At 37.4% G+C, this 27,932-nt stretch overlaps 1 protein-coding gene across 3 annotated transcripts in view; it reads left to right on the top strand.

Moving 5' to 3' along the window:
* LOC128616697 (zinc transporter ZIP11) overlaps positions 1–27,932 on the top strand; it is a 160,924-nt gene that overhangs the window by 80,034 nt on the left and 52,958 nt on the right. For 2 of the 3 annotated variants that reach the window (XM_053639444.1, XM_053639442.1), the window contains one exon: positions 26,732–26,870. In XM_053639444.1, coding sequence (XP_053495419.1) covers positions 26,732–26,870 — 139 coding nt within the window. The remainder of the gene's footprint in view (positions 1–26,731; positions 26,871–27,932) is intronic. The other variant, XM_053639443.1, reaches the window with a different exon arrangement.

The raw sequence follows: 27,932 nt of genomic DNA, 5'->3' as shown, positions 1-27,932 counted from the left end.
ATTTGAGTTACTCTTATATTTGCTCTTGCTCTATGTGCAATGTGACCAACTGTATTACGGTTTGAATATTTTTACACTGAACTGATTTGTATGTATTTGACCAGGTTATACTGCAGGTTTTTCCCAGTCCTAATAGTAAATGAAAACTAGTTCCATCAATGGTTCAGTTGAAAATCACCGAGCATCCTCTGATTGTTAATATGCAGGTAGTGCTAGTTAATTTTACTAGATGATTTTTTTTATTTAGATGTTCTACTTAATGCATTAAGACTGAGGACTGATTTATTAAGGTTTGTGTGTGTAAAAACCAATGAGTGTATACACCCACTGAGCACTTTATAAGGAACACTATACTAATAATGATAATGAGTCTTTATTGTATAGTGTGTCTACATATACATATGCACAGTGAAATTGCTCAAAGGGCCCAACAGTGGCAGCTTGGCAGTGTTGGGGTTTGAACCCCCGACCTTCCGACCAGTAAACCAGAGCCTTAACTGCCAAGCCACCACTGCCCCAATACTGGGTATTACTGGGTAGGCCACTGAAGAACACTGACCTAACTGTCATGTTCATGAAACCAGTTTGAGATGACTTTTGCTTTGTGACATGGTGCATTATCATGCTGGATGTAGATATTAGAAGATGGGTAAATTGTGGCTATGAAGGGATGCACACAGTCAGGAACAATACTCAAATAGGCTGTGGCATTCAAGTGATGTTAGATTGGTATTAACAGTCCCAAAGTGTGCCAAGAAAACTTTCCCCACGCCATTACACCACCTCCACCAGCCTGGACTATTGACACAAGGCAGGTTGGGTCCATAGATTCATGCTCTTGGTGCCAAATTCTGACCCTACCATCTGTTTGCCTCAGCAGAAATTGAGATTCATCAGACCAGGCTACGTTTTTACCTACGTGTTCAACTGTCCAGTTTTGATGAGCCCATGCTAACTGTATCCTCAGCTTTCTGTTCTTGGCTGACAGAAGTGGAACCTGACGTGGTCTACTGCTGTTGTAGCCCATCTGTTCTTAACTGAATTACTGTAGATTTTCTGTCAGCTAGAAACAGTCTGGCCATTCTCTGTTGACCTCTCTCATGAACAAGGCATTTCTGTCTGCAGAGCTGTTGCTCACTGGATGTTTTTTCTTTATTGCCAAATTCTGAGTAAACTCTAGAGACCGTTGTGAGTGAAAATCCCAGGAGATTAGTAGTTCTAGAAACACTCAAACCAGCGCGTCTGGCACCACCAATCATGACATGGTCAAAATCACTGAGGCCACATCGCCCCAATTCTGATGGGTGATGTGAACATTATCTGAAGCTGCTGACCTGTACCTGCATGATGTTATGCATTGCACAGCTGCCACACGATTGGCTGTGATTAGACAATTGCATGAATGAATAGGTGTCCAGATGATCTTTGTAAAAAAAAAAATAAATAAAAATAAATAAAATAAATAAAAACGGTCAGTGGGAGTGGATGGTGCCAAATATATACAGTCATTGGAAAAAAATACATGAAAGCTGATTTACTAACAGAGACTACGGATGATTGTCTTTCACATGAGTAAAACAGTATGTCTTGTCCATTTTTGCACATTTGACTTCATGAATATGTAATCTGAGGAATTTCTGCAGGAGTCAATGCACATGAGTAATTTTGCGCCCTCAGTGCACTTTTCTGAAAAGTCACTTTGGGAACAGCGATTGTGTCTGCAAATTAAAATGGCCAGACAGCATTTGTGAAAGCTTGTTTCTGCAAGGTGAAGAGAGAATTGAACAATTTACTGTGTCTTAATAATGAAAAAGTTTTTCTAAAGTATGCCCTAGTAAAATAACCAGAAATTTTCCCAAAATCGTGACTTAATATTACTTTGATCATTTTATTTAATCTCTGATTTTCCCATGATGTAGTAGAGATATGCATGTGTATCTAGAGAGAGCGAGATTGTGAGAGTTTTTAATGAATTGACAAATCCACTGTGCTGTCTGTAAGGCCTGGTTTATGTAACACCAGCACCATTGCTCACATCATCACTTGCCTATATTCTTTATACAGGTGCATGTCAAAAAATTAGAATATTGTGGAAAAGTTCTTTTTTCTGTAATTTAATTCAAAAAGTGAAACTTTCATATATTCTATATTCATTACACATAAAGTGACATATTTCAAGCCTTTTTTTGTTTTAATCTCGATGATTACGGCTTATGGAAATGGAAATCAAAAATCCAAATCTCAAAATATTAGAATAAATATTTTTTTCGCTGTGGTGTCACATCACACACCACATTAATGTTTCTGCTTGAGTGGGCACCATGACAAAGTACAATATTTTGTATAGCAGCATATTTGAAATGTGACACAATCAGTCAAGAAACTGAAACTGAAATAGATGATCTTTAACATTCTGTGGTCACAATTTATTAAACAAGAATAGATTGACTTGTAGCTCGTATGGACTCGTATTGACTTGTAGTTAACTGGCTACAAAAATTGTTTGCAAGCTGTGGCAAAGGGGGTATTACTGACTTAGAAGAGTGTTTAAAAATTACTATTAGTATTTTTTGCTCTGTTTTCAGTTCATCCGATAACTTAACTGTGCATTTATATATGCAGAATTTTTTTAAAAAAAATAGTTTTCTTCAAAGGTTGTTTACTTATTTTCATTTTCAAAAAAGTGAAAAATATATAATTTGGCAAGGGGTGCCAAAACTTTTGCATACAACTGTAAGTATGTAATTAGAGACACAGCTACAGTGGATATTAAAAAAAATCTACACATCCTTGTTGTTGCCCCATGGCAAGTTTTTGTGATGTAAAAAAAATTAACTAAGATAAATGATGTCAGAACTTTTCCACCTTCAATATGAAATTACAGTGTATAAAAATTAAGTTAAAAACAATCAGAAACATTTTAGGGGGAAGAAAAAAAAAACTTATTATAATAAGCTATTTTGGTTGCCTAAGTGTGCACATCCTTTTATAATTAGCGATGTGGCTGTGTTCAGAATAAACCAATCACATTCAGTCTCCTGTTCAGTAATTATCATACAGCTGTCATCAATGAAGTTATTCTGATTAACCCCAAATAAAAACCAGCTGTTTCTGTAGGATTTTACTTCACATCTTCTTGGTTTCATCTGCACAAGCCAGGGTCTGCAAAGAGCTTACAAAGCATGTACCATATCTCAAGGAATCCATCAGGAGAGGATTATAAAAGAATTTCCAAAACATTAGATGTAACATGTATCATGGAACACAGTGAACGCCATCATCAACAAATAGAAAAATGGAGCACCACAGTGACATCACCAAGAACAGCACGTTCCTCCAAAATTTACAAAAGGAGAAGACAAAAACTTACCAGGGAGGCTGCCAAGAGATCTTACAGCAACATTAAAGGATCTGCAGGAAAATCTGACAAGTACTGATTACTCTGTGGATTTGACAACAATCCCTCGTATTCTTCACAGAAAACATCCAAGCTCAACTAAATCACTCCACTAAATGCCATTCATGTGTGATTGTTTTTCACTTAATTGTTATATGCTGTAATTTCGCATTGAGGGTGGAAAAATTTATGACATTATTTATCTTGGTTTAATTTTTTTAAATCACAAAAACCTGCCATGCTCACAGGGGTGTGTAGATTGTTTTATATCAACTGTATATTTTGTTCAGTCTGTTGTGGACACAGTACCGCATCATGCTACACTACCTCCATTGTTAGCACTGCACCACACACACACACACCTCAGTAAGCTTTTAATGTGTGCAAAATCAATATGCCAAATGAACACAGGATACTAACGGCAGACATTTTACATATGCACATTAAATAGCAAGTATAAACCTAACCTCAGGAGACTTTGAGGAGGAAAAGAAGGTTAATCATCTTTTAGAGTCACTGATGAGGCCCTCGCATGTGCCTACCTGTCTGACTGTTCTCTCACAAACAGATAGGAATCAAAATATTTGATGAGATGCTGTTTGACCTTTAATTTTCAGAACTGACTTCAGATGTCATGCTCTCATTCATTAACCTTCTGAGCAGCTCCTGTAACTCCTCATGTTGCTTGATTTAACCCAAAGGAAGCCATTCTCATGGGCTGTACATTTCAGTTTTAGGTGGTGCGTTTTTAACACAAATAGGCTATAGGAGAGTGTGCATGGTTGAGAATGAAATAACTGCTGGGCCGGTTCTGTGATGCATTTTCTTGCACCAAGTTACATAAGAACAACATATCTGACACTCCTTTTTTGAAGTCTTTCAGCTAACTGTGTAAGAGAATCAATGTGCATCATAATCAATAGGTTACTCAACTGAAAGAATCTCTACTCATCTCTGTCCTGCCCTTTCCTCCTCTCAGCTCTCCTCCTCCTCTTTCATTTTGATGCTTGATCAAAGGCCTAAATTTAATATTTGATCTCGGCAACAGACACATAATATACCTGAGTTCACGTAGAGTGACTAATAGTTCTCGGGTCAAAGGTCAATAACTCAATTACACTCAAGTCAGTAACTCAATTTAACAGGCCAAAGGACAATAAATCAATTATTTGAAATCAACCAGCAGTGTTGTCATATTTTTGTAAGGTGGTGTGCACAATTTGGAGAGCATGTTTGTGTAAGATTTGATGTTTTGGGGTCAGAAAAGTTTACTCTGAGGCGGCTGTGGCTCAGGTGGTGGAGTGAGTTGTCCACCAATTGTAGGGTTGGCAGTTCGATTCCCGGCCCACATGCCTCCACATGCCGAAGTGTCCTTGTGCAAGGCACTAAACCCCACGTTGCTCCTAATGGCAGGCTAGCGCCTTGCATGGTAGCTCTGCTACCATTGGGGTGTGTGTGAATGGGTGAATGAGAGCCAGTGTAAAGTGCTTTGTAGAACCTCTAAGGTTAAAAAGTGCTACATTAGTGCAGACATTTTACCATTTACTCGCACGATTAGCACACAGTGTAAAGTCTCATGATAACAGGTTTTGATTTGACAGACTTGACCAAAACCACACCAAGTGAAATCATTTGCATGAATCTGTTAGATTTTTCATCAGAAATTACTCATCTTATTTAAAGCACCATTTCTGAAGCCTCACTACATTCACACATTTACTTACTCTTTAGTTGCACCTTATTTTGGTCATATTCAAGTCAAGTCAATCTTTATTTATAGAGCACATTTAAAAACAACAAAAGTTGACTCAAAGTCCTTTACAGATTGATCAAAAAAATAAACAATGACAATGTTGTGTATAAATATATAATAATAATAATTGTACTGTTCTCAAAGTTAAAGGAAATAATTAAAAGAGTGAGTATGAGAAAAGTATTTTATTTTGTTAATGTGTCATGACATTCTGTGGATGTAAAATTCTCTTTTTCTGTTTCAGTGCAGACTATTATCACTGTTGAGCAGGTGCTAATGTGTCCGGGTATAAATACGGCTGCAGATATCATACAGGCTCAAATGGACCCTTTTGAACAGATTTAAATAGATATCTGCTTGAAGCAATTGAATGCGTGTGCATCCCAATTTCGTATTTAACTCATGCATGCACAGATAGCAGTCTAATGTGAAAAAAGCTGAGGACCTCTTTGAGTCAGGAGCGGCCATTATAGCCCTGAGTAAAGCTCATACCTAATGATTAAACCCTGTTAAGCAGTGATTAATTTCTTAGATGTTTTAGATCGATTAGGGTAAAATGAAAGATCGATCGTTAGCAATCTCAATTATATATCTTATCTCTGTGTTTACAAAAGTGAAAGGCTAAAAAACAATAGAAGCGTGAATAAATAATTAAGAAAACACAATCTTTTATTGACAGTAATACAATGTTGCCCTCCAGGGGAGGAGGGAAGTGAAAGTTAACCTGTTAGGGGAAAAAACAGCATCAAACTCATGTAAATAACTGGTAAACTAGTAGACAATAAATCCAAGAGTTTTAATACTGAGTAATATTATAAAAACATAAATAATATTGATGATAATAATGATAATAATAATGTCAATAATAATAATATTGACAATGTACCTATAAAATAAATAAAAGAAGAACCACAGTGACAAACAATTTCTTAAATAGATCTGTTATGGTGCAATTCCAGAAGCACATTTATAAGCGATATAAGCAGTATTGCACATATATTAGCATATATTAGCATACATTTGTATATATTAGCACTGGACTGATTGTTCAAACGTAGACAGTGGCATGAAAGAAAACAAAAGGACTCCTTTTGGTTGTTTGTTGTATTAAATCACATCTTTAATCAATGTCCCCATTTACTGGTTTGCTTTCAGCAACAGATGCCAATAGCTTTGGACATAAAAGCCTAAATTGAACAAAATGAACACCACTCAACAAAATGACCTGTCACTCGAAAGAATCCTGTCCTAGTCTACAATAGAGATTCAACCATGTTAGAGCCGCGGTGGATTTATATTCTAATATTTCAAAATATAAATGTTTACATGTCCTAACAATTAATTATACAATACAGCCAAATATAGTATCAGAATTCATAGTGTTATCATTTACACTGTGAAATGTCTCAGCGTCATGGAAAAGCTGCCTACTACGTATGTAGCAATAAAGAGATAAAGACTACCATATTCACCCCATTTAGGACCAATCTGAAATGAGTATTATTTGTAAGAGAGATTAATTCTCTTCACTGGAGAAAAACCTGATGAGACGTGCAATGATAAACCTATTGTCTCATAGTTGTAAACATACCATGACACATTCAACTATATTTTTGTGATCATAGCCTGAAAACATTGTGTGCTTGCCATCTTTTAACACAAGCTCACGTCAGAGTTAAAGTGGACCGAAAGCTTGAAGCATTCATGCTAAATATTCCCAGAGACCAGAACGCTCATGTTTATAACTAGCTGCTGTTATTTTAGCCTCACTCTCTCACTCTGTACAATTACCCTAAAATAGGGCAAAGCACATTTTGTTGACTATAATTAATGTGTGACCTTTTATTTGTCCACATTTAACATAGCAGTTTGGGAAATGGTTCTGTTTATGGAAAGTACATTTTAAGGAATGCAGTAAGCTTCTGTCTTCTCTCTTGTATCTAGAAGTTTGTTCACTTCATGATGATTTATTTCTTCCTCCTGCACTGACAGATTTATGGTTGTGTACAATCAGATCTTTCCAAAAATAAGTGAGTAAAAGTTTAAGCGACAAAGTTATATCATTAGCTGTCTCTTAAAATTTCATCATTGAAATGGCCACTGAGAGCTTCTGAAGTGACAAATGACCGGTCAAAGTATGATACCACACTGACTTGGAGAACAGCTCAGCTAGTGGATTTTGTGGCTTTTGGCTTTAATTTGATTAACATTTGTAAACACTACAATTCTGAATTCATTGCTAACTTTGCTGTGTGAAACTGATCCATGTAGTGCATTTTGAACTTATGTCTTGGCTTAAGCAAGAGAATGACGCATTTTATTTGAATTAATATTAATATTAAATAAACTTACACTATAAGTATGTGGATATCTGACCATCACACTCACATGTGTTTCTTCCCCAAACTATTGCCTCAAAGTTGGAAGCACAGAATTGTACAGAATGTCTTTGTATGCTGTAGCTTTACAATTTCCCTTCACTGGAACTAAGAGGCCCAAACCTGTTCCAGCATGACACTGACACTGTGCACAAAGCGAGCTCCATGAAGACATGTTGTGCAAGGTCGTAGTGGAAGAACTTGAATGTCCTTCACAAAGCCCTGTCCTCATCCCCACTGAACAACTTTGGGATGAACTGGAACACCCACTGCACCCCAGACCTCCTCACCCAACATGTCAATAATGAAAGTGTAAAAACTAATTTTGTACTAAACTGTTGCTCAGATGTACTTATTCAGTTAATGAACAGTAAACGTCTTCACTACAGTTGTAAATGGTTTAATATTGTGTTCAGTATTATATGGACATGGAGCAAACTGGAGGTTAGACATGCACTGATGTTCATTTTGTAAGTAAGCATACACACTCAGCTGGTTGCTTATAAATCTGAACATTTCTGCAGATTTCAGTTATACTTGTATGCTGTTAGCATGGAGCTACCCCATCCACCCACATGCACTACAGTTTTTGGAGGAAGGTCTGGTTTTTGTCTTTGCATCCTAGCATTTTCTTACAACCCCAATTCCCAAAAAGTTGGGACACTGTGTAAAATATAAATAAATGTAAATAAAAACAGAAGGCAATGATTTGCAAATCTCTTGAGCCCATATGTTATTCACAATAGAACATAGAAAACATATCAAATGTTTAAACTGAGGAAATGTACCATTATAAGAAAAAATAAGGTCATTTTAAACTTGATGGCCACAACACATCTCAAAAAAGTTGGGACGGGGGCAACAAAAGGCTGGAAAAATAAGTGTTACTAAAAAGAAACAGCTCCAGTAACAACTGGAGGAACATTTTGCAACTAATTAGGTTAATTGGCAACAGGCCAAAAAGAATTTCAAATTTCGATTCATCTAACCACAGAACAGTTTTCCACTTTTCCACAGTTTTCATCTTTACTTCTGAAAGACTCTGCACTCTAAGATACTCTTTTTTTTACCCAGTCATGTTACTGACCTGTTCCCAATTAACCTCCAGCTGTTTTTTAAAAATTACCTTGTTTTTTTTTTTTTCTTAAAATGGTACACTTACTCAGTTTAAACATTTGATATGTTTTCTATGTTCTATTGTGAATAACATATGGGTTTATGAGATTTGCAATCATTGCATTCTGTTTTTATTTACATTTTACACAGTGTCCCAATTTTTTTGGAATTGGGGTTGTATTAGCAATGTTGGGATCTCTTAAGCAGCACTACTTTTTAATACCAGGTGAAAAAAAACACACCTGAAGGACCTCTGTTCCCTTATTTCTCAAATTTCTTTGTTTGTGTTCTCTCCTGAGAGGGAATCAAATGATGGACATGTTGGACAGTGCTGAACTCTTTGAATCCACCTCAGCACACAAGTGTATTGTGTTCTGAGTCCAGAGTAGAACTCAGGTCAAGCACATGCTCCCTTCATCATCTCCTCTCAGGGCTGCTGTTTGTGATGTGTGAGAGAGGATGAGAGCTTCCAGAACAGTATGAGCAGAGGAAAGGTCAGAGACAGAGAGAGCACAGTGGAGGGGAAAGAGTAAAGAATCAACTACACAAACTTTGACATAGATTGTGAAACAGCAGGGAAGAGTGTGTGTAGAGGGAGATACTGTACAGTCCTGAAATAAAGAGTGTCAAAAGGCAATATCATGACAGTTGTTTTCCTAAGCTTATTTATTTCGGACACAATTTGAAGCTGGAATGGAGAAGGGACGCACGCCACTGTAAACATGTTAGTGTGTGTGTATGTGTATGTATGTCTGTATGTGTATGTGTATATATATAATACAGTGTATAATAATGTGTATGTGTATATATATATATATATATATATATATAAAATACAGTGCCCTCCACTAATTTACACAAAAATACTCTGCTCTCATGGATATCAAACAAAAGCACATCTTTAAAATAAAACTTTGTTAAATATAGGTGTGCAACAATTATTGGCATCCTTTTAGTCAACACTTCCATTTGCCAAGATAACAGCTCTGGGTCTTCTCCTATAATGCCTGATGAGGTTGGAGAATACATGGTGAGGGATCTGAGACCGTTCCTCCATACAGAATCTCTCCAGATCCTTCAAATTTCAAGGTCCACGCTGGTGGACTCTCCTCATCAGTTCACCCCACAGGTTTTCTATGGGGTTCAGGGCAAGGGACCGGGGTGTCCATGAGAGGACCTTGATTTTGTGGTCAGGAAACCATTTTTGTGTTGATTTTGATGTATGTTTTGGATCATTGGCCTGCTGGAAGATCCAACCACGGCCCATTTTAAGCTTTCTGGCAGAGGCAGTCAGGTTTTCATTTAATATCTGTTGATATTTGATAGAGTCCATGATGCCATGTATCCTAACAAAATGTCCAGGTCCTCTGGCAGAACAACAGCCTCAAAATATTAAAGTTAATATTAAAATATTAAACCTGTGGCGTTTATTGCCAATAAGCTCGATCCCAATTGAAGTTCCAGTAGTGTCTGGCAAACTGAAGATGCTTGAGTATGTTTTTGGATGAAAGTAGAGGCTTTTTTTTCTTGAAATCCTTCCAAACAACTTGTGGTGGGAATGGGCATTTTCAGTACTTGTGCTATTTTCTTATAGCCGCTTCCCATTTTGTGAAGCTCAACAGCCTTTTGCTGCACATCACAGCTATATTCCTTGGTCTTACCCATTGTTATGAATGACTAATGGAATTTGGCATATGTGTTACCTCATATTTATTCCCCTGTGAAACAGGAAGTCATGATTGAACAATTTCCTGTTCCTAGTCACCCTGGTGTACTAAAATTTTTTTTAACATCAATGGGAATATACTTTTTCATATTTTTCTCATATGAATTCAGTAATTGTTGCACACCTATATTTAACAAAGATTTTTTTTTTATTAAAAAAAGTTATGTTTGCAATTGTTTGATATCCATGAGAGCAGAGATAAAGACAGTTTTTCACAGCCTTCTTTGCTCATATTTACCAAGGGTGCCAATATACTGTGCGTCTATGTATGTGTGTGTATGTGTGTGTATATATATATATGTGTGTATATATATATATATATATATATATATATATATATATATATATATATATATATATATATATATATATAAATACATAAACACACTTTTTTCACATTTTATGTTGCAGCCTTAATGCTAATTAATGCTAAGTAATTTTTTGACATCAATCTGCACTCCATTCTCAATAATGACAAAGCAAAAAACAGAAAAAAATGAAATGTCACATTCACTTAAGTATTCAGACCCCTAACTTAGTACTTATTTGAAGCACCTTTTGCAGCGATTATAGCCTCAAGTCTTTTGGGTATGATGTGACAGGCTTTGCACACATGTATTTGGGGATTGTCTGCCATTCTTCCCTGCAGATCCTCTCAAGCTCTGTCAGGTTGGATGGGGACCATCCGTGGACAGCCATTTTCAGGTCTCTCCAGAGATGTTTAATTGGGCTAAAGTCCAAGCCCTTGCTAGCAACTCAAGGACATTCACAGAGTTGTCCCTAAGCCACTTTTGCGTTGTCCTGGCTCTCTGCTTAGGATCATCTTTTGGAAGGTGAACCTTTGTCCCTGTCTCAGGTCCTGAGCACTCTGGAACAAGTTTTCATTAAGGATATCTCTGTATTTTGCTGAATTCAGCTTTCCTTCCACCCTGACCAGTGCCCCAGTCCCTGCCACTGGAAAACACCACCACAACGTAAAGATACCGCCTCCATGCACCGTTAGAATGAGCCCTGGTTGTTTAGGGAGGCATGTTTCTGTTAGACCTTATATAGACAGGTTGAATTTGTGACAGGTAGACTCCAATCAAATTGTAGAAACATTTCTAAGATGATCCGGAGAAAGTTGATGCACCTGAGCTAAATTTCAAGTGTCATAGCAAAGGGTCTGAATGTCAATGTGATATTTCACGGTTTAAAAAAATGTTTTGCAAAGTTATCACAATCACACATCATAGAAAGAATTCTTTAGTCATGAGTTGAGATTGGTGGTCTTAGAACCCATAATGCAGTGAGCTCACCCATGGCCAATATGGTGCATTTGTGACCAAAGACCGTCGGAAAAAAGTTCCGTCAGTGTCTGAAACGTTATTGAAATGTCGGAGTCTTTGCTCTGCTACAACATTTGTCTAAAATCCACCAATATGAGGATGGCAAAGGATTATGCAAAACTCAGTTCAATTCAATTTTATTTACATATCCCTTTTTATAATGGACATTCACAAAGCAGCTTTACAGAAATCCAGCTATAAAATTTTTATTTAACCCATAATGAGCAAGCCAGAGGTGATGGTGACAAGGACATACTCCCTGAAATGACATGAGGAAGAAACCTTGAGAGGAATCAGACTCAAAAGGGAACCCATGCTCAAGCAGGCTACACCGGATAATGCGAAATCGGATAATGCGATAAATCATTCACGTGTATACTATTAAGTTAAGTAGCGCTAAGCATGTTAACATGAAAGTGAGTATGAGCATCATTATAGTTTTAACTTTCAATTTCTTGCATTGAACTGCTTATCAACGATTCAATGATGGAGACTTGAGTGTAGACTGTTCTTAGTAATTGCTAAGAGTTTAGGCTATCCAAGTAAGCTACAATTATGGTAGTGGCACTGAGGCAAAATGTAAATGAAACATGCTAATGGACTCAAGCTCATTTTGAGAAATGTTCATGTTAATACAAGCCTGTTTTCTGCATGAGTTCCATGTTTAATTTTCTTTAAACGCAGGTCTCTCGTTAAAGTATCTTCATCATATAATCTGACAGAACATGTTATCTCTCAGTCTGGTATAGAATTCGGCCAAGATCTTATTGGGATCATCTCATACAGTGTGAAAAGTAATAATTTTCAAATAAACAGTTTTTGTTGTCTTTTGTGACATGGTCTTTCCACCTTGAAAGGTAATTTGCGCAGTGTTTTCTTGTTTTTGGTCAATAGGCATTTATATAATGAGCACTCATTTTAGTAGAATGCATGCTTGTGCATGTCATTGTATCTGTAGAAGTATAAACATTGGTAAAGTGGGTGAAGATGCATGTTAAATGTCAGTCCAACTAGTGGCTCGTTTGTTTTTCTCACTCCTCGTGCAAGCTTCCTCTTCACCCTTCGTCTCATTTCTCCATTCGCCTCAGTATGCACGCGACACAGTGTTGGGGTAATTAGGTCACATCACTGCATGTGGAGGATGTCACTAAAACTGAATTGGTGTGCAGTGTACTGTATCCCAGACACTGAGTAAGTCTGAAGGAAAATGAAAGTGTGAAGGTGTCAGTGAGTGAGATATGAAGACTGACACTGAAATCTCTTCAGTGAACGGTGACAGTGAAGGAGTGATAACCCTGAAAATAATCAAATATTATGGAGTAGAGGTAAAATAATATAGCAGAGGTATTGAGTATTATACAATGTAGCATTTGTTCATCCTTAGATACACGTCATTCGCTGTGTGTCATCCCTCATGGAGCTAGATGGAAGACACTTGACGTGTTCCCTGAGGTTCAGAAATGGGTTGGTCTCTTCGAACCATAGCGAGATGACGTGATATTCCCGGCCTGGCTTGAGCACGGAGCGATGGCTACTGCGCAGCCTGCGGGTGGAACGAGGCTCAAGGCGGAGCCCAAGGGGGGAGCGACGTTCACCATGAATCTAGAAGGGGAGCAATGTTCACCGCGAGGCCAGAGGAGGGAGCAATGTCTCCGTGGTGCAGGAAGGGGGAGCGACATATAATGTGAAGCAAACAAAAGGAGCGACGTCTTCAGTGGATCATGGAGGCAGAACAACGTCCTCAGCGGAGCAGGATGGCAGAGTGGTGTCTTCAGTGGAGCAGAATGGCAGAGTGACGTCTTCAGTGGAGCAGGATGGCAGAGTGACGTCTTCAGTGGAGCAGGGTGGCTGAGTGACGTCTAAAGTTGACTAAATATACACACCAGTGCTAATGAGCTAAACATGAGGCATGTGACATGGTGCAGTGGCTAAAGCAAAACGTAGTTTCTCCAATATTCCATGACACCAACCACTTTTCTGTTCACTGCTGGTCACAAATGAATCATTTAAGAGAAACACTTTAATTAGTTCTGGACCTTGAGGCTGTCTTTAATTTTGTTGCATTGTTGCACTGAAACAGCATTACACACTGGTGGAGAACTCTAACTGGTGGATTAAAAAAGTTATTTGGCCTGCAGTAGATACATTTTTCTTTAACTTTATTTTCTTTAAATCTGTTTTAGTGAAGTGCAGTGCCTGCAGACATTTTACCTCCAAGATGGTGGAAAACTTTGTCCTTAATCCATGTCTTATCTTAATTCTCAGAGTTTGCCTGGAGGCAAAAAGACAGAGCTCCAATAACCCAAATTTTTCCTTCTTCCTCTCTCTGTCTATATCATTAGGCCTTCAGACTGCCTGTCCACACCATTTACTCAGAATTCAAATTCTGCTTCAAAAATTCAACACTAATCTGATCAAAATGTCAAAGCTTTCCCTTTGTAACGCTTTGGCCTTCTTTGTACCCAAATCAAGGATATAGCTTGGACATGCTTATCTTTAATGATCAGCTATACAGAATGTATATTACAGTGAGAATGAGTAAGGAGGATATCTGCTGTTTAAACAGAAGAGCACTGGTGCCATTTCTGACCTTTTCACATGAGAGCACGCATTTTATTTTCTTCACCCACAATCCTGTTTGGTGTTGTTGGACTGCACAACGCTGATAAGCCCAACAACGGCTGATTTATAATCTGTCTGCTTTTTAGACCTTAGATTTTGTTTACATCTCGTCCACTGAGATTGATTAAAAGTGTCACATGCAATAAGTCAAAGCATGGCCACAGGTAAACACACACAGAGTATGCACACACACACACACACACACACACACACACACAGGTTATTTGGTTTGAGACTGTTGCTCACTCAGGCTACCTGCTGCGACTTCAAAGGTGCCATCATGTCCTTATTGCTGTAGAGAGATTTCAGTTCGATTGTGATGCCATAATTGTGGTATAATTGGATCAGTTGAATAGAGAAAATTAAAAGAACATGTTTCAGCAAGTGTACCATAATGCTCATATACACTAAGCTACTTTGTGATTCACCACAATAATAACTTTGTTTTTGCTGGATGAGAATAAGGTGAGAGTGTGGAACTCCTGGTCTTGGGCTAGAAAACACATCAAATACACTGCAGAGGCATCAGACTGATTATATGAACAATATGAGTGATATTATTTTATATACTGTATCACTCAGTGTTATCAGGTCAAACATGACCTTAATGTTTGTTTGTGTAATATTGTGTGGGTATAAAATTCCTTACTTATAAAGGTCTAGAAAAGTGCCTGAATGGTAAAAACAGTTCCCATTTAATGCTTTATATAAATAAGATAATTTGAAGTGGTTATATTGTTTCCACTTACCACTTTTAACTCGTGACCAGACTCTGAGAATGTGAATTCTGCGGTCATTACTGTTGAGAAATTTTTCCTGCCTAGGATATTTTCTAACAAACTGTTTGTTCTGTTTCCAGAAATATATACAAATTAGCCATTTAAACCACCGTGACTGTGAGAAGAATAAAGCAGTTACTGAAGATGAATGAATGCATGTGGTAAATGCGTCATACAGAGCCGTGTGAGCAGCCTGTAAATTCACCAAAATTTTTGTCCTGAAAACTTCCTATCTGACACCTGTATTATGACATCTGTAATCAATAAATAAAAAGTCCTCTTCAGTGACTTTTTTTTGTCCTGATGTATACCTCTCCTCTGAATAGATGAAACACGTCTGTTTTGAATGTGACACGGGAATAAAAACACAACCTCGGTGTATTCGCCTTTAAACATTCTGTTTTTGTTGTTGAGTCATCAGACAAGAAACAGTAAATTATTATTTTATAAATCCCTAACTGTCCTCTCAAGCTCTCTGTCTTTCTCTGGCTAGTCTCTGGTCTGGTGCATTTCCGTCAGCTAAATAATTTGTACAAAGCCATATGATTGCATAAACTGAACTGATCTACTACAGAAGCCGCACTGGTTCATATTTAGAAAACTGGAATTGGATCAGCTCTGCTTCAGTGATTTTTTTTTTACTAACATGTTTGAACAGCTATGAAATCGCAAAAATTAGAAAGCATCACGTTATATATTTGTTATGAAGTGAAAAACATCGGCACTGGCGCATTTTGGCAAGTGTTAACTTAACTTGAAGTGGCTGCATATTGGCTGTATGAATGAAGTTTCAGTAGAAGCCAGACTTTTTTTTTGGGGTGGGGGGTTTGCAGTTGTGCCTTACTACGTCTCACTTCCAAAGATCTGAGTCAGGGAAGAAAAACACATTCTATATTGTACACTTATTCAGAAATATTCAAATATCCTTGAATCTTTGAGTCTTGAATGTGATTGGTCAGAGAAGATGATTAATTTTCTATAACAGCAGCTCTGTGCAGGTAGCAAGGCAGATTACAGGTTTATATTAATGCACTGGTATTGCTTTTTTCCCCCCTTGGAATTTTCCCCCATTTTGCTCTTGTCCAATTCCCACCCACTAGCCAGCTCTCCTCTATCATACAACAGCTACTGTACCAACCTGGGAGGGTGAAGACCAACACACCCTTAAAAAAACTTGAAGGAAAGCTCTCTTCTATATACATGAGCTCAGACACCCACAAATGTCTAGTGTCACAGAAATGTGGGCCCACAATTTACACTTCATTCTCAGGACAAAAAACAATCATGAAGTCTAAGGAACTGTCTGTGGATCGTCGTGATCAAATTGTGGCAAGGCATAGATCAGGGCAAGGATATAAAACAATCTCTAAGGCTTTGAGTCTTCCCAGGACCTCAGTGGCCTCAATCATTTTGAAATGGAAGAAGCTTTGCACAACCTTGAACCTTCCTAGAGTTGGTTCTTTCTAAAATAGCTCAAAAATTCCTGTGCAGAGATGGGAGAAGTTTTTGGATGGACAACCATCTCTGTAACATTCCATAAATTTCATTGCAGATTGCAAGATGGAAGCCACAGTTGAGATGTAAAGGAGCCTGGCCACCACATGCGGAAAATGATTCTTGAATATAACCTTCTCCAGAGTGCACGCAAACTTACACTGGGGCAAAAGTTCATCTTTTAACACTACAATGACCCTAAGCAACGTAACACAACACTGGAGTTGCTTTGGGGCAAGTGTCTGAGTGTCCAGCCAAAATCCAGGCTCAAACCCCACATCTGTGGAGAGACCTGACGATGGTAGTTCACAGATGCTCGTCATCCAAACTGATGGAGCTTGAAAGGATTCAATTCAATTCAGTTTTATTTGTATAGCGCTTTTTACAATAGACATTGTCTCAAAGCAGCTTTACAGAAATATCAACACGGTATACAGATATTAAAGGTGTGAATTTATCCCAACTGAGCAAGCCACTGAGTGGCGACGGTGGCAAGGAAAAACTCCCTAAGATGTTTTAAGAGGAAGAAGCCTTGAGAGGAACCCGACTCAGAAGGGAACCCATCCTCATCTGGGTAACAACAGATAATTTGAAGAAGTACATTATGGATTTATACGAAGTCTGTATGGCCTTAGGAGCAGCCGTAGTCCCAGCAGTCTGGAATTAGAGAAGATTTGAGCTCCATCCAGAGGCAGAAAGGATCTGGATCTCTAGTATTTCCATAAATTCGTGTGGGGCTCGGCGAAAGGAGAGAGGGAGAAAAGATTATTATGACTGCGAAGTAGTAGAACAGAATCTAGTCAGGGTAGGCTTGAGTAAACAAATACGTTTTAAGCCTAGACTTAAACACTGAGACTGTGTCTGAGTCCCGAACACTAATAGGAAGACTGTTCCATAACTGTGGGGCTCTATAAGAGAAAGCTCTTCCCCCTGCTGTAGCCTTCACTATTCGAGGTACCGTCAAATAGCCTGCATCTTTTGATCTAAGTAGGCGTGGCGGATCATATAAAACCAAAAGGTCGCTTAGATATTGTGGCGCGAGACCGTTTAGTGCTTTATAGGTTAATAATAGTATTTTATAGTTAATGCGAGATTTCACTGGGAGCCAATGCAGTACTGATAATATTGGTGTGATATGGTCATATCTTCTAGTTCTAGTTAGGACTCTAGCAGCTGCATTCTGGACTAACTGGAGTTTATTTATATTCCTATTGGAACATCCAGACAGTAAGGCATTACAGTAATCTAATCTAGAGGTGACGAAAGCATGAAAGGATCTGCCATGAAGAATGGGATAAACTGCTTAAATCCAGGTGTGCAAAGCTTGTAGAGATGTATCTAAGAAGACTTGTAGCTGAAATTGCTGCCAAAGGGGCTGCTACAAAGTAAACAGTTTTGCAACAAGTAAACGGTTCTGAATGCTTTCTGAGTCCACTAAGCTAGGGACAGACTGGGTTCTAGATTTTAACTTTTTATCCTTGATTTCCATGCTTATTTTTCTGTTAACCACTTGAACTTAGGTCTCCTCTCTCTTCCTCTCTATCTATCTATCTATCCATCTATCTATCTATCTCTCTCTCTCTTTCTCTCTCTCTCTCTCTCTCTCTCTCTCTCTCTCTCTCTCTCTCTCTCTCTTTCTCTTTCATTGATGCACATTAACTCTTTATTAGAGGAATTTTATTCTTTTATAAGAGGAAAAGATTGGCTTATTTATTTCACATCATTTCATCATCATTGGTTTAAACCCTAACTGAAACTGTCATTAGTACCATAGAGTGATAAAAGGACATTTATTTATCAGCAGTCTGACGTGTGCAGAGCAGATATTCAACAAATTCATTATTTTAAATGGACTCAATTGCCAAAACCGCAACAATACAGCCATCAACAAGTTTACCACATTGGCAGGAGATGATGAGAAACTCTTATAACTAATAAATAGGGCAGTTGTGGCTCAACGGTTAAGGCTAATAAACATTTCGGTTATTAGATTACATTACAATAATGCATGGGTATATTTGTCTGAATATGACACTGGAGACTGTAAAAAATACTGCAAAATAATTGTGCAGTGGCCTACACTTTCTGGTCAAAATTGCTATGATTAACTTCTAGGCCTAATGAAGTATGATGTTGACTTTAAGTCTGACGATGCCCCCTGGTGGAAGTTAAAATGGAACACTGTGGAAACTGATGATAATCAATTATTCACTCCTTGTAGTTCATCAGCCAAGATCTTATATTTGATCTGAATGTTGCATCAAGTCAGTAGTGTAACCACACTAACTCACACACAAACACAAAGCAGACAGGGGAAAATGTGAAGTATAGCAAAAATTCCATTCAGACTTGTATTTTGCTGATTGAAGCTGATGATAAGGCTGACTTTGTAACACAGGCTATATGTGTATGTACTTGTTCTTGGCTCTATTGAGCAGTCTTTATGTTTTTAGTGTTTATGTCTAGCATTCATTTATGTAGATGGTAGGTGATACCACCTCTGGTTCATTCACTCTGTTGATTCCCTCAGAACCATCAAGAATGTTTTGAAATTGACTGATAATTGCAGCTTTTGCTTGGGCATAAATCGTGCCAGAAGATTTTCTTTTACATTTGTTAGTGTATTAGGTTTCATCATTTATTTTCTCTATTTTTTTTGTAAGATTGAGATAAAAGTATAAAAGCTGATTATCTCAATTATGTTGTCAGTCCTTGTCTATTGGCTGTGAACGCTACCATCTATTTTCATATCCACTGTCACACAAAGTACGTTCTCACCTTACACTTACCATGGGCACTATTTAGCAGTCATGACAAATTTGAATTTTAATCATGCTTTTACGTAATGAATTCCAGCCGCCCCCAGTTATAACGTTTCATCATGATAAATGGACTGGCAGTCAGTGGAAACTGTTATTTTGGTCACATAGTTCCTGTCACGTTTGTGATCTAATTAACGTTGTGATCATTTCAATTATGAAAGAGACAGGCTTAATTAAATTCTGCAAAATGAAAAAGCATCAAAGGATAGATTAATTTCGACTACAATGGATAATAATAAATTGATATATGATGATCAGTGAAAAAGTGTTTTCTTACCCTGTGTAAACATGCACCTTAATTCTAATCCTCAATTCTGTTGAATATCATTAGTCATTCAATCTCTATGTTCTGCAGAGCTGAATGGTTTCAATGTCAATGATAACAGTAGTATTTGCTGCTTGTGATAAATGTTACGTTACTGTTAACTCTTGCATAATAAAACCAGTCTGCAAGAGGATAAAAGTTTTCGCTTCCACAGTGACTAACATCATTTCTGAAAGCGTGGGCTTTTTGTTATGGCAGCATTTCTCACAAAACTATTCAGTGTGCACTAATTCCCAGCAAGGGGTGGAACAGTGTCCAACAGGGTGCAGTTTTCACTATCAGCTTAACTTTAAATGCTTTCATTAAATGCTGTCTAATTCTACAGTAGTATTGAATTATTTAAAAATCATTAATGCTTGCATTCATTAGTTTGTGAACACGATGCAGAAATTTCTATAATATTCTCCTGCTGTGTTTTTTCTTTATTCAATAATATTCAGTGTTTGAAGGCAGAAGCAGTCAGGTTTTCATTAAATATCTGTTGATATTTGATAGAGTCCATGATGCCATGTATCCTAACAAAATGTCCAGGTCCTCTGGCAGAAAAAACAGCCCCAAAACATTAAAGATTCACCACCATAATTAACCGTGGACATGAGGTACTTTTCCATATGGCTACCTTTCTGTGTGTGCCAAACCCACCTCTCCTTGTTTATTGCCAAAAATCTCTATTTTGGTTTCATCTGACCATAGAACCCGATCCCATTTGAAGTTCCAGTAGTGTCTGGCAAACTGAAGACGCTCGAGTTTGTTTTTGGATGAGAGTAGAGGCTTTTTTCTTGAAACCCTTCCAAACAACTTGTGCTGATGTAGGTGACTTCAGATTGTAGTTTTGGAGACTTTCTAACCGCAAGACACAACTAACTTCTGCAATTCTCCAGCTGTGATCCTTGGAGATTTTTGGCCATTCGAACCATCCTCTTCACAGTGTGTTGAAACGATATAGACACACGTCCAATTCCAGGTTGATTCATAACATTTCCAGTTGACTGGAACTTCTTAATTATTGCCCTGATGGTGGAAATGGGCATTTTCAATGCTTGTGCTTTTTTCTTCTAGACACTTCCCATTTTGTGAAGCTCAGCAACCTTTTGCCGCACATCACAGCTATATTCCTTGGTCTTACCCATTGTTATGAATGACTAAGGGAATTTGGCCTGTGTGTTACCTCATATGTACATGTATTTAAAAAAAAAATAAAATATCAATGGGAATATACTTCAAATATATTTTTTCTCATATGAATTCATAGGGGTGCCAATAATTGTTGCACACCTATATTTAAAAATTTAAAGACAAATTTTCACAGCCTTCTTTGCTCATATTTAAAAAAGGGTGCCAATATTAGTGGAGGGCACTGTAAATCATGCTGCATGAATAACTTTGCTTTAAAATTAGAAACCTATTGAACTTGACATAATGTAAATACACAAACATGTACACATGGAAAGACAGAAAATTAATTGGCTAAGGTTTTAGATTAAGCTTCCCTTAACGGACTTATTTAATATGCTGATTATCACGAATAAACAATCACAAGTATCAAGAAAGCAACCAACACTTTACTGATTAAATAATAAACCATGCAAGCCAACTAATCAGCACATTCTTGCATTAATCAATGTTCATAATATTAGCTTATAACAAGCCTACAGTGACAACATATTAATCAACATCACCAGCAGTTATCAACACATTAATGAACGCTTGTAGTTCTTACTGAGGGGCTGAATAATAATTTAAGTATTTACCAGACTAGAGTTCAGTAAGTTTGTGATTTTATGTTTGAATAAACATTAGTTCATGCAGGTGTATTTTGTTAACTTATAGTTTATGGTCTGTTAATTAACTAATACAGTAAACCGTGTTAGTTAAGGAAACCGTCATATAAATTGTTAAAGGTAATTGTATTTAATAAGTATCAAAGGCGACACTGAGTCATTATTGATTTGAATGTCAACGAACTTGCTGTATGTTTGATGTCAAATCGTAATTCAGCTCCAGCACTCAATCCACTGCTGTGATCAAACTCAATGCAATATTTACGCTTCACGGTGAACGTAATTCATCAGCCTTTGATCAGTCCATGCTCTGTGTGACAGATGTTGGACTGAGTTGAGGGGAAAACCTGGAATAGTAATGCTGAATGTAATTGCGCAGAGATTAACAGTGCATGGTCAGAGTTGTGAGTCAGACCTTAGTTTTATTTCTGCAGAATATAATTGAGTGTACATTAGGGTAACTATAGCATGAGAGTTGTAGATATGTTGGATTTCTTGCTTGTGATGAAAACAGAAAGAGGAACTATTGAGCAGAAGCAAGCAGGCTGAGGAAACTGTTCTTAAACACCAAATAAACAGCCTATTATTAACATTTTTTATTCAAGTTTAGCACTGTAGGTTAATCGGGCTTAAAATAAAGGCGTTTTCAACTGCACTTATGTGAAGCAAATATATAAGAAATTATTTTTCTTGAAAATTAAATTAGCATTTCATATATGAGAAGACTCTAGGGAGAGTACCTGCTGTGCTTAATGATTTCTGGTGGCACACACATGAGAGAGAGAGAGAGAGAGAGAGAGAGAGAGAAAGAGAGAGAGCGGAGGGGGGCTCCTTTGTGTTGTCTGGGTATTTCCTAGGAGAAAAATGGTCCAATGTTTTCTTTCCTTAATTATTGAGCGAAAAAATTCTCAAATAAAGCTGGTAGTGAATGCAAAAAAAAGGAAGAAATTGAAATGTGTTTTAAGAACGCTATTTAGTATTTTTAAACAATGAGGGGAAAAAAGGTGGTTAATAACATAATCAAAGTCAACCTCACTGAAAAATATTTAAAAAAAAGTGTAAAAGTGATGATATCACACAAACTCACTGTGAGTACAAATCTCAGAGGTGCCAGCTCTGTGCTCAGACTGGATTCCGTCTGTAGAGTGCTGTGGATTAAATAAATGTGCTGTAAAATTTAAAAAATGCTGAATAAAAATCACCTGAATTAGAAATATACAAATGACATGACTGATATACCACCTGAACCTTACACAATAGAGCTGTTAGTGAAATGAGGTCATGTAAGCTCCATTATATAGATATTTCCTTTCATTACATTTATGCAAGGAATATCGTCTTCATGAAAAAGCAGGTAGTTCAGAAAAATGTTTGTATCCTTTGAGTGCTCCTGAGTTTGTGTAACTTTACGTATAAGGAGACGCACTAATAACTGTGGTCGATTAATGTTTGCATCATGTGTACTTGTATCTTGAGAGATGGTGGTCCTAGTCGTGCTTGAGTGCCTTCAGATGGGTGCAGCTAGCTTTGTAGGCAAGCAGCAATGTTTTGAATCTGATGTGGGTGGCTGATAACCAATTTTTGGCTCATATCAGAAGCAGGAAACAGGTAGAGAACCACAGTAGAGAAATGCTGAGGAAGCCAGTCATGTCTGTTGCATAAAAGAAGTCTTTGGGAGAGGTAGATGGGATGGTCACTCAGAAATTTGCAATAAAGAACATGTCTGTTTATGGCTGCTCATTTTATAGTAATTGTCTTTCACACATTTGAAAAGAAAAAGCACAAATTATTATTATTATTATTATTTTTGGCATTCTGCTCTTTTATTATCAAAATTCTATGATTTAGATTAAGGTTTATGTTGCATGGCTTTGCATCATTGTGGCATTTCTGGCAGATTTGCAAAAGAACTAGCTGCAAGGAGGACGCAAGTAATTGTGGTGTTTAATCTTGGATTGGTGTTATGGATTTTCTGTGTAATTCTCACTATTATTAGGATATTTCTTGCCACCATTTCTTTCAAAATGCATAGTGGCTATAGCTATGCTGTGTCACTACCATGAGCTATCTGTTTAATGATCAGTGTTGGGTAAGTTAATTAAAAAAGTAATCCAGTTCAGATTACTAGTTACTACTTTAAAATTGTAATCTGATTACATTACTGATTACTGCATGTACCAGACCGATGAAATATCAAACTTTTCTAACTAGGCTAGTCTGGTGTCGCTAGCCAGGGGGAAGCACATCTAAGCGATCACTTTATGGGTTTAGCTGCTACAATGCCATGCAAAGTACATTACCTTTCCTTATGATCTGCTCAGATCATGTTCACGTAAACTGGAACTCATATAGACATTTACACCTTGTTTTCCTGCGCAGCATCAGAGGATGTTACTGTTTCAGTTTCAGCACCTTTACTGGTTTAAAAAAAATCGGTGTATATCCATTTTCCCTCACACTGACTGTGAGCTAGCGTTTGGCAGAATTGAGAGACCGTCAGCCAATAAGACACGATTGTTTCCACGTATTTTCCTGTAAACGCTGTCTGATTGGTCTCATCTACATTCACTGAAGATATAAAATTACAACACTGGTGTCTTCTTTTACTGACATTCAGTTACGCAGTGACAAACCGCTCCAAGTGGAGAATTATTCAGGGCTAAAAAATCTTCGGGGAAAAATGTCATTTATTTAAAAAGTGCATTTGACTTAATATCGTTTTCTTAAGAATAAATTTGTAACGCAAGTAACGTAATTTTTATTGACCTCAGTAACTGTAATCAAATTACATCAATTTAAAATGTAATGCATTACATTACTGCGTTATCAGAAAAAGTCATTAGATTACAGCAACCAGTTACTTTGTAATGCGTTACACCCAACTCTGTTAATGATGCATTGAATGTTTAGTTAGACAGAATGTGGTGTTGGTGTTACTGGAATTTAGTAATGGATTTAGTGGAATTTATCTTTCAAAGCTTGAATTCATCACTTGAGTTTCTCTGCTAATGCCAGATTTTCACATATCATTTGTATAAGACCCATCCGAGACTGTGCCATTCATCTAATAAAGAATTTTATTCATGGCACAAATGACCAATAGATTATTTCCAGACATTTTTTCCTGTGACTCTTCTCAGGTGATTTGTTAAGTGACTGGATGTTATAAACTGGCTTGGGGAGTAACAGAATACATGTAACAGCATTACGTAATCAGGATACAAAAAAACTGGTAACTGTATTCCGTTACAGTTGCGTCAAAAAAACCAAGTAATCAAATTACAGGTATATTTTGTAAAAAAAAAAAAAAAATTAAAAAAAAAATGAGAATACTATCGGAATTACATTTGTTTCATTTAAAAGCAAAGAAATTAATCTTTTAATAACACAATGTAGACAGCTGCTTGATTATAGTTCTGGTTCTCTCTTGCCAGTCATGGCTCACATGAGCAACCTCCTGGTGCATGCACAAATACATTTTGTGCAAAGTTAATTTGGTAGAATTTAACACAAATTGTTCTCTGAAATGCTTTTGTTAGGTTGACCATATGTCCTCTTTTTCAGACCAAAAAAGCATCTGGCTGGGATTTATAAATTTGAGAAAATGTCCGGGATTTGGTTTTAGTTTCATTATGATGTGCTTATGGTCTAATACTGCATTATATATGTGCATGTTTGCATTGCTTTAACCACTCTCTGTAATTCCTGCCTTCTTGCACACCAATTGGTCGATTCTAAAAGGCTTGCAGCAGCTATTGGCCAAATTCTGCTTCTCAACCATTAATTAGTATTAATTAACACTCATTTACACACCATTTATACAGCCAGTTTAAGTTTTTTAAACTATTATAGCGCCATCAAGTGGCCAACAAAGCAATTTTTGTCAAGTGACCTTAGACTGAGCCTTCACATAAGCATCCCAAGTTTGGTCATTCGTTTAAGAATTATTACTATGTAACTAATGTGGCCAAGTCCACTACATTTACTTTTGGCATGCCATCGACACGTAAAATTGAAAGTTCAACTTTTTTTTATATTTATTTATAAATAGACTCCAGAGAATCGTGTAACACTTTTTTTTTGTTGATGCTGATGAACCAAAAGTCAAATAGGTCTACCAAGTTTCGTTCCGATCGGTCATTGTTAACCTTGTCTAATAGCTGCTGATTGGCTGATGGCAGCCATGTTTTTCAACATACGTGAATGTCCTCATAGACACTGGTGGCAGCTCAGACAAAGACACTATGCGAATTTTGAAGTCAATTGGGTCAACGGTTCCATAGTTACAGCCAATTTCATTTTTTTTGGTATTATAGCACCACCATGTGGCAAAACTGCACAAATGTTTTTTGTGCGATCATAGATCGCCTCGTACATATGCATGTTTGGTGGAGATATCTCATTTCTTTCAAGAGTTATAGCCAATTAAGTAAACATGGCCACGCCTACGTTGTGTTTTCGCATACTGTAGCTATCTCAAGTCAAAAGTTATAATTATTATCAATAGTTGATAATTATTGGTAAACAGACTCCATAGAATCGTTTGGCACTGGTTTCGTCTCGCTCGGATGAAAAACTTAGGACTAGTTCGAAAAAGTAGTCTTTTTGAAAAATCCAAGGTGGCGGAAAAATTTTAATGACTGAAGTGAAATTGAAGATATATGTTTTGTTTGTCTGATCCCAAGGATTCCATAGATATGAGACACTTGCGTCTATATCAAATGGTTAAAAAGTTATGGCCATTTTTAGAAAATGCACACTATAGCGCTACCATCTGGCCGTTTGGGCTTAAACTTTGCGACGCTGTGGTACTCTGTGGTACTCTGTGGTACTACCTTTCCTCAAAGTTTCAGCTCTCTATGACTTATGGTCTGCACAATCAGTTTTAGGACAGAATAATAATAATAAAAATCCTTACATTTACAATATGGTTTCAGCCCTTCAGGTTTGAACCCCTAAAAATGCCTTTGATGCTTGTACTGAAGATTCATTCAGCACAATCAGTACTGTTGACTTTATAGCATACAGCTGCATGGAAGAGTAATGACTCATAATCTCACTGCCCAGTGTCACACAGAAGAGGATGGGTTCTCTTTTGAATTCTATCCTGATGTTGTCTAAGGGAGTTTTTCCTTGTCACCTCTGGCTTGCTCTAAACCTAAACCTACATAAATAAAATTGAATTGAATTGGATTTTTTTTTTCCCCCAGGGTGTTGAGACAGACCCGCATTTGGCTTTGACCCTGCCTTCTGACGCCAAACCAGTGAAAGCGAAAGTGGAGGACCCTGTAGCCCCATCCACAACCGAGGAGCTGTCAATCAGGATAGGTAGAGGAGGATCTCAGTCAGGCAAGCCTCCTTTCATACACCCATCTTCTGCCATCTCAGCTAAAGCTAAACACACATACGGCACCACAGCCGTTCTCTGATGGCTTTCTTTACGGGTGCATACGGCTCTATTTATATGTGTATATCTAGCCACCTTTCACTTTTATTTAATAAGTCATCTCTTTGCTGCCTTCTTTTTCACCTTACTATTATGTTGTAACTCTGTTCTTTACTCTCCTGCTTTTGAAGCACTCAATCAATCACTTTGTCTCTACACCTGATATTCTGTGCAGCAGATGATATTCCGTGTACTGTTCAGGTCAAGTGACTCATTTTAAATTGGAGTAAATGTGGAACAGTGATTACTGTGATGGGTCCAACGGTAAAATGGTGTTGGATATTATTATGGCCTGAGATTAAAAACTTGAAATATGGTGAAATAAAGTAAGAAAAGTAATTAGTGTTTGTAAAAATGCAGACCTGGGGTTCACGCCCCAGCTCTGACCCCAGCTTCTTAACAAGCTGGGATATGCGAAAAGGGAATTTCACTGTTTTGAAAATGGCCATTTCCACATCATTGCAATAACTAAGTTCTAGTCAACTGGAAATGTTATGACTCAACCTAGAATTGTACATCTGTCTATATTGTCTCAACGCAATAGAATCTCACCTGCGCATGCACATCCCCTTTACTCCTCGACTGACTCATCAACTTGCTCCACACACACACAGCAGAGAAAATGTCAGAGAGAAGAGAGGCTGATATCATCAAACTCCATCCCCTGCCATAATAGAAATTAAAATCAGCAACGTGGGATTACTTTGAATATCCCACAAAGAAAGGGGGACTGTCCTCGAGGACTGATGTCCAGTTTGCAAAAAAAAAAAAAACACAACATCCCTCCATTTCAGATCAAGGGATATGTTCCGTTTATAACTTTAATCCCTAATGAAAAAACGTGAATGTTTAAACGTCAATCATTTTCCACATCCTGACTCCCAGCTACAGTGCTGTGAAAAAGTATTTGCCTGATTTCTTCCGTTTTTGTATATATTTTATACTAAATATTTTAGATCTTCAAA

This window comes from Ictalurus furcatus, chromosome 13 (genome assembly GCF_023375685.1).
Source record: "Ictalurus furcatus strain D&B chromosome 13, Billie_1.0, whole genome shotgun sequence".
NCBI lineage: Eukaryota > Metazoa > Chordata > Actinopteri > Siluriformes > Ictaluridae > Ictalurus > Ictalurus furcatus.
Note: the sequence above shows the minus strand (reverse complement) of the source record. Positions and strands in the feature narration are given on the sequence as shown.